Source organism: Achroia grisella, unplaced genomic scaffold (assembly GCF_030625045.1).
Source record: "Achroia grisella isolate CSIRO2021 unplaced genomic scaffold, CSIRO_AGI_Agris_v1 utg478, whole genome shotgun sequence".
Lineage (NCBI taxonomy): Eukaryota > Metazoa > Arthropoda > Insecta > Lepidoptera > Pyralidae > Achroia > Achroia grisella.
This window is the reverse complement of record NW_026712882.1, coordinates 634,508-643,083: the sequence shown is the minus strand read 5'-3', so window position 1 is coordinate 643,083 and position 8,576 is coordinate 634,508. Positions and strand designations below refer to the sequence as shown.

Below are 8,576 nucleotides of genomic sequence, written 5' to 3'. Positions count from 1 at the left end.
AAAATCTAGAATGTTCTTACACCCTTGATATAGATAGCCCTGGAAGAATATTATAATGTAATGTCATCCCAATTACTAAAAATATAGCTTCATTCACGCTTCCTCCTGGAAACCATCTTAATTAATTGCTAGTGAATTCGCACGATGTGTTAATTAATCTGTCTTTATTCGAATTTCATCATTAACTGGTGGTCAACTTACCTGGTAACTAGACATTAACCATAGTCTATATACATATTACGTATTGTTGTACCGATGGGTATGGCTTATTCTGCTGAATAATCCCTCAATAGTTTTATAAGATTAAAAAAAAAGAAAAAACCATAGATACCTACTGCTATTCAGTTAGGTTCTTATATATATGTAAAATGTAGCATATTGATTATATAAAATACCTACCTAAGTATTTTCCGTTGTTATGTGGAAAATACATTATTACCTTCATTCAACCTTCACAATTTGTTCTATGTCATACCATTTGTGTGTTTGTTCATTGTCAACTTCCAAACCTGAGGTGTGGGAATGTTTATTTGGGACTTAAAGGACAACAGAACACAAGTTCACTGATCTATTTCGCTTTCAGTGTTCTGTACACAGAAAGTTCATTGAACTATTTAATTTATTCTATTTTACGTTTCCAATCCCACTCCACTCCTTTCCATACCTAAACAGTTATAATAAGAGCCAGGATGGCGAACAAATAACCTCAAATAGTTACCTACTACCTACATTATTACAAAAGAAACGCTATACTATACCTCCTAACGTGGTAAGAAGCTAAATTTTACTATAAGATGAAACCTTATCTAGCAACGAGGCGATAATGAATTGTTACTTTTACCAAGTGAACTTTTTAGCCAAACTTTTCACCCCTTGAACATGAATACTATGTATAGTGTATATATACTAATATAAATAGAACTCAAATAGCTGATCAAAAAATATATATATATGAGGTGTTCTTTGAGATTTTTCAAATTACAAAGTTTCTAGTAAAAAGAATTAAACAGACTCATTTTTGTATAAAATTATCAATGATTACATTTAGTTTAATTATAATTTTACTAAATATAATAATATAATTTATATTTTGAGTGTATGATTTTCGCGCGCCCAGTGCACAGACTAAAGGAGACGCTACAATATCAAATAATAGATTACAAATTTTGAATCAAAAACATAGTTCAAAAAATAAAAATGATGTAACTTCATATTTACTTAGAATAAAAGTTTATAATAATTTAAAAATAATAACGATAGCTTCACAATTTGAAATCGTAACCAATTGAATAAAATAAAATGCATCATAGAGGGCGCTAATGTACTATGTCTAATATGTATCTTAATAAACATTGACAGTTTCAATTGAGCTTACAGAATATTCAATCTTAAAAATTATGATATAAAATTTACTAAATTGAAATTCTAACATATTTATGTTGATAGTTTTAACTGCATTTATTTGTATTTACCTTTATAATTGTATTTGAAAAATATTATGACAAAATTATAAGCCAAATCAAAGGATGACATTATACAAAGATTGAATATATCTATGTTTGTCTGTGGACAAAATTTAAAAAATAGACAATCGTTCTCTAACGGTCGGATGAAATGAAGTTTGTTTTCGTTTTGATTTAATTATTTTCCCAAGTTTTCAATAACTTTACTTTCATTAGGATAGGCTATCTGTTAATTATTACTAAGTAAATATAATAATAAAACAGTGAAGTGTCCTAATATGCATGTGTTTTCAAAAAAGTAAGTTAGATAATGTTTTAAAGCTGTTGTAAACAAGAAATAAATGAAATAATTTTGTCTCTGTAAGATTTATATTAATTACATCTTTTTTAAAATATTAGATTACAAAAATGAGAAAATCTAGACTTCCGTCACCTTCTCGATCACAAGGAGTACTCACTCCGCGTCGTTACAAGTCTCGTGGAACCCGTAGCGAAGGTTCTCCTGCGCGATCCAACACCTCTGATAGATTGACATCATTAATACAATTCGGAGACAATAACGCAAACTCCTTTGTGCTGTCTCCAATAAATAATAGACGGTCTTTGTTGACCGATAATACAGATATTGAGGAGCCAAAACGTAAGTATAATATAATAAGTATAAATTTTTGTAATATAAAAAAAAAAGACTACGTAGTACAGTAACTGCTTATAATCTAGCAGCCCATTTTCTTATTTGCCAGCTGTAAAATATAAATAGGTTCATACATATATTGCCTGTTTGTGACTACAGTATATCATTACATGTTTTAAACTTAGTTACCCTGTATTAAATAATGTTAACATATGTTTGGGCTATTAATATAATTGCTTTTTATTAATAATTTATAAGGCTTTGAGTATTTGAATAGGCCTCAGCTCATCTTTTCTTTATGTAAGGATTATAAAACATGGAGGCATTGATGCCTACTATGGAATAACAACATAACGTAAATAGTACTGTGGCTGGAAAAAAATATAAAGATATAATATTTGAATATTAGAATTGTCAGATATCACAGCCAACAGGATTTTATTTCATTTGACACAAAACATATTCTATTCAATAAATTGTATGTATTGTAACATAGAGTATTATGCATTATCATTGATATTAACATACATATGTATTTAATTCCAGGCCGGAGCTGGTGGAAGAAACTCAATGAAAATACTACTGATATTATGGAAGTAATGAACACTAAAACAGAAGAATTGAATAATGTTGTTGAAGAATATATTGATGTAGAAGTACTAAGGTATGAATGTCCTATGGGACTTAGTGGACACATTTGACCCTAATTATTAATGTTAATTAATAATATTAAAATAAATTTTGTTTGGTACATGCATATGAATATAAATATGGTACATACACCAAAATAACATTTTTACAATCTTTGTCTATCTGTCTGTTTGTTTTGGCTAATCTCTGAAATGGCTGGACCAATTTTTATGGGATTTATTGGCAGGTAGCTGATGTAATAAGAAGTAACTTAGGCTACTTTTATTTTAGAAAATAAAGTTAAATTCCATGTGGACAAAGTTGCGGGTACTGCTAATAATGAATAAATAATACTTCTAATCTTATGATATATTGTGCAATATTGTGATCCGATCTTGTAAATTAAATGTTTATTATAATTAGTTTTGCATGCAACTAAAAAAAGTCTAATGCCTGTTAGGCTTTTTTTTTATTCTTTTTCTATTCACTTTTTCAATATGTATATTGTACATACTTAAATATGTAAAATTATGATAAAATAACATTACATATGACATTGAAACTATTGACTAACAAAATTGTAATATAATCACCATATAAATATGACTATTCGAAGTATAAATGAATTTACACCACTACTGTAACGTTTTTTCAGCCAAGAAAAAAAGAACTATACTTTAGACTTGCCTGAGAGCAGTGATGGCGAATCTATTAGCAGTATAGTAATTCCACAACGTAAACTGTTTACTCAGAAAGAAAATCACCCACATAATAAGTTTGGACAACTTATAGAAAGTAGGGAATCATTGGCCAAACTTCATAAAACAAATACAAACCTCGAAAAATCCATAAATGTTGCGCCAAAAAATCTTTTTGGACAAAGTTCTAAGCAGAGGAATAAAATTGCATTTCCTGCTGCTCTACTTAATATTTCTCCAAATAAAACAGTTAATAAAACAAAAGCGATAGCACCAGCTGAAGAAAAGGGGCAAGTTAGGAATCTTTTTGGTAATAAAGCAGGTACTAAACGAAAAAATATATTTGCTGATTTTATTATGTCTGATAGTGAAGAGGAAATACCTGAAATACAGCCTAAAGTATTTGGTTTTCAAAGGAAATGTGATCAAATGCCACATCGCCGACGCAGTTCCGCTTCTAATGGTATTAGAGAACATTCGCCAACCTCCAGTATTACTACTGATATTGAAATGGATGATTGGAAACTATTACCATCTTCTACCATGGTTGAAAATCAATTAGAAGATATGATGGCTAGTGGTAAAACCCCTGTAAAAAGAGCCAAGTTAAGCAAACTTTCAGAAGTGAAAGAATCTGAAATTAGAAGTAACATCAGTATTGCTACTTGCAACACTGATGATAAAACAAGCCAATCCAATAAATCAAATAAATCCAAACAACAAAATATAACAGAAAAGCAAATGAATATGTCTTCCAAATCAAATAAGTCCAAGAGTACAATATCTTCTAATGCTGTTGTGGAAGAACCACAAAATGAATCTCGATTAAATAAAACTATGGATATCCAATTAAATCATTCTGTTACATTGAGATCAAAATCTATAAGTGGGGATATTGTTGACCAGTCCATAAATAAAAGCAAAAATATGTCTAATAGTATACATAAAGGTGGCCGAAAAGAACTATCAAATAGCAAAAATGTAGGTAATGATGATAAAGAAAAAGCTGTTAATATTAATATTAACGAACAATCAAACAAATCTCACCAATATGAAGCAATTCCTGTCAAGGTTGTTTTACAAGATGATGAAAACATGGAAACATCTACATGCAGCAGACCCAATATGACTATTTTAGAAAAAAGTAATTTAAATATTTGTATTAACAACAAAACGAACACTATTATTAATGATTCACAAAAACATACATCTCATAATGAAAATGTTATGTTATCAAAATCGCGACGAGTAAATAGAGTTATAAATGAAACAGAGACAGATTTATCTAAACCAAGTGATTTATCAGAACATTCAAACCAGAATGAAAACCGAAATGTTAATAAGGAATCATCTCATATTCGTATTAGTACTGCTGAACCACTTCTGGGATCTCACGACGAAGTAATAAATGATGAATTAGAAAACCTTGGTAACAAAAGTCGTAATAAGGTTAATGAAGTTCTGGTTACTAGCACTAACGACGCCTCAAATAACAACGAAAATGGAACCAAAAGTTGTGAAACCATGGAAGTTAACACTGCAAATAATCAAGAAATTGAATGTAATGATCAAAGTGATAAAGGTCATAGTGAAAATAATAGTCAACTAGAAAATGTGGAAGACAATAAAAATGTTAGTAATAATACTGATGCTGAAGAATTTGAAGATGAAATTGAAATTCAAGACAGAAATGAAAGTTTAGAGAGCCTAGATCAGAATCAGAAAGATGGGGAAAATGAATCTATTCTACAGAAAAGCCTTAACATAATTGACAATAATGAAGAAGTAGACGATGAAGACGAATTGGAGAATAATAGTGATGAGAATCAAGAGGAAGAACAAGATAGTGAAGAGACAGATAATGAAAGCGATATCAATAATAGAAGCAATTCTACTCGAGAAGAAAGTAGAAAAGAAACGGAAAATGAAAGTGAAGCAGAGGACAATACTAATGAGATTCAAAATGAAAACCAAAGCAACAAAGAAATGGATAATGAAAGTGAAGCAGAGAATGAACAAGATATTGATAATGACGACAATAGTGAGAGTTCGGAAAATAACCAACATGAAGAATTGGAAATGGATAACGAAAACGAAGTTGAGGATGAGATTGAGGAAATTCAAGAAGAGAATGAAGATGATAGTGATCAAAAATTGCAATATGAAAGTGACGAAGATCAGAATGATACTCATGATGAAGTCATGCATTCTGAAGAAGAGGAAGAATTAAATAATGAACTGGTACTAGCAAAGGATACGGAACATGAAACACCTGAAGGTCATGATAGAACCGAGATTAACCAAACAAGACTTGAAAGAAAACAAAACTCGCCTGAAGCTATCCTTTCGAATAAAACAAATCAAATTGACTCCTTTACTGTACAGGGTCGAAACACCAGTGTTAGAATGACTAAAAGTATGATCAGACCACTCAATATAAAACCAAGTCTGGCCCCCGTTAGGGAAAGTACAGGCATATCTGATGGTACTAGAAATTCAAGTGCAGAAGGATCTGGTTGGGACTCGCATAGAACTACAAGGAAGACATTACGCCAAACATTCGGACGAGACTTTACTCCTCGCAAATCTCTTAGAGCATTAGTTATGGAAAAGTCTGCAAAACGTCATACAGTTCTCAATGATGAAAATGTGGATACTAATGTACCAATAGGAGATACTGAGTTAACTGAATTGTCGAACCATGAATGCAACGATAATGAAGCAGAGTATGAATCAACACACGAAATTTCAAAGCGTACAAGACAGACAACACTGGAAATGTATTTACAAAAGATAAAGAAACAAAATATGGAAAAGAAAAAGAAAATGGTGAGTGTTATCATGTCACTTTATTATATTAAAATATGGTTTTTGTCCATTATTATTTACCTCGACAGATACCGATTTTTTTATTTCTTTCTGTGTTCACCTTGCAATCAGTCGAAGACTATGAGCAGATGTGGTAAAAGTTATGTTGCAGGTAGAGTGTACTTCACAGTTGAATCTTCTTCTCTTCTAAAGCAATCATATGTATGTTTTGGGGACTGTCAGTTCATTGGCCAGCACATTTGTTATTATTACATACATACCATACATACAAGGCACTGCTAGTTAACTGTATCTTACATTTAATAGTTACTTAAATTGTAAAATGAATCGTAAGAGACCTGATCTTAAGAATAGACAAATATTTGTTTATTTGTTAAAATTTACAGGAGGAAGCAGTCAAGAATTCATTAAAAGCTCCTACAAAAGAAATAAACCTGTTCAAAGTGCCTGCCCGACCCAATTTTATGTCACGACGAGCTGCAATAAAAACAGTTCAGAATAAAAATAAACCAAAGAATAAGCTGTTTAAAGCAACTATGATACCTTTAGATGATCTGCCATCAGAACTATTGGAAGACATGAAATACAAACCACCACCGAGATTCCAACCTAGAAATGCGTCTTGGATTACAAAGCGCCTTTACAAATTCTTAGAAACCAAATTAGAGCCCAAGTAAGTAGTCTATGTCTACATATTTGAATTACTGTATTCCAAACTGCTTATAAACATGACATCATACCTTACTGCATAATCGACCCGCTATTCCTTAGAAATTACCTTAAAATATCCTTTTCCTTTGCTCACGACTTGTCAACGACTAGATTTCTTGTTCTAATTATTTTCTTGTGTTTATTGTTATTAGGAAGTTTTTATGAAGGAACAAATTAAGAAAGTTGCACAGAACAATAGAAAATTTAATATGGTCATTGAGTTTTCTTTAAATAGTTAAACTTTCATTAGGTAAACACTAATATGTATGATATACAAAACATAGTTAAGACAGAACAACGTCTGTCGGGTCAGCTAGTATGGTATACATACGGTACATAGTTTAAAATAATAATATGTTTAATATTTTAGGTATGATTACAAGACACGTTTACGTTCTGAGAAGTTGGTAGAAACATTATACAACTTTACAAAAGATGTACGGCGACACCCAGTCGCTCCTAACGATGCTGTCGAACTTCTGAAGCATGAGATGGCCAGATTGGATGTGGTTAAGACCCACTTTGAGTTTTACCAGTTCTTCCACGACTATATGCCTAGAGAGATAAGAGTAAAGGTAAAAAAGGAAGGAATTAATCTGTCTATACAATTAATAAAATTGCTTCGTCAGAAAAATATTGTTTGTTCTAAATAAATGTTAATAAATTTCTGCTAATTTATATTTATATCTTGAAAAACTTTGAAAAAGTCGTTTATATATATACACATTTCTCTCCGTCTCCGTCACATTTTATCGTTATATCCTCTGTACTATTTGTGTATATAGGTAACAATTACCACTTAACATCAGATTGTTTGCCATACGACTTACATAAAGGCAAAAAACTGCATTAAAATCCGTTGCGTATTAAGCGAGCAGACAGCGGAAGCGACGTCATTTTATACTCTGTAGAGATACACTAAAACACCTTCCACACACTTGTTTTATTCAGGCTTAGGAAAAATATATAAGAAGACCGGATGGTACGTTATGTACATTATTCGATATGTCGATAAATTATATATACACATAGTTAATCTTACATTCTATTTCCAGGTTAACCCCGATGTAGTGAATGGAATACCTTTACCAAGACACGGTGTATTTGCTAATATATTGTGAAAACACTATCATAGATTGATAGCATGCGAAGATCATGTCATCGAGGAGCATGTTACGTTGAATGGAGATATACTATTGTTCTTACACCTCCCGCAAATTCACGCCGATGACGTCTCATGTGTTAATTTTTTAAATGGAAAAGAATAACTGTTACTTTAGAATTATTAATTAAATATTTTATATTTGCATTATATGCTTTTCATTCCAAATATTAATGCCTTGCTTCATCTGTTGATATTGACTGTAGATAGAGTAAGTATCACCGGTAGTCTCTTCTTTTGTGATATTTATGAATACTGTGCACAATGCATCTATTATTATTATTTTATATATTATTTATGATTTTATTGTCTATTATTTGATATAGAAAAACTTGTATACTTTTTCGTATAGTCATTCTTCTGTTTTCTGCTTTACTTTCCATACATATTAATGCAAAACCATATTTCCATAATTATATTTACCAACTTAATATAAATAGTCCCTTTGC

The 8,576-nt window shown here is 30.9% G+C and overlaps 1 protein-coding gene across 1 annotated transcript; it reads left to right on the top strand.

Annotated features, from left to right (window-relative positions):
- Nucleotides 1-1,605: 1,605 nt before the first annotated feature.
- LOC131845609 (interaptin-like) lies at nucleotides 1,606-8,239 on the top strand. Its single transcript, XM_059194687.1, has 7 exons — nucleotides 1,606-1,761; nucleotides 1,863-2,103; nucleotides 2,644-2,761; nucleotides 3,383-6,254; nucleotides 6,641-6,927; nucleotides 7,336-7,540; nucleotides 8,021-8,239. Exons 2-7 carry the CDS (start codon nucleotides 1,872-1,874, stop codon nucleotides 8,084-8,086), a joined length of 3,780 nt encoding a protein of 1,259 aa, XP_059050670.1. The 5' UTR covers nucleotides 1,606-1,761; nucleotides 1,863-1,871; the 3' UTR covers nucleotides 8,087-8,239.
- Nucleotides 8,240-8,576: the final 337 nt, after the last annotated feature.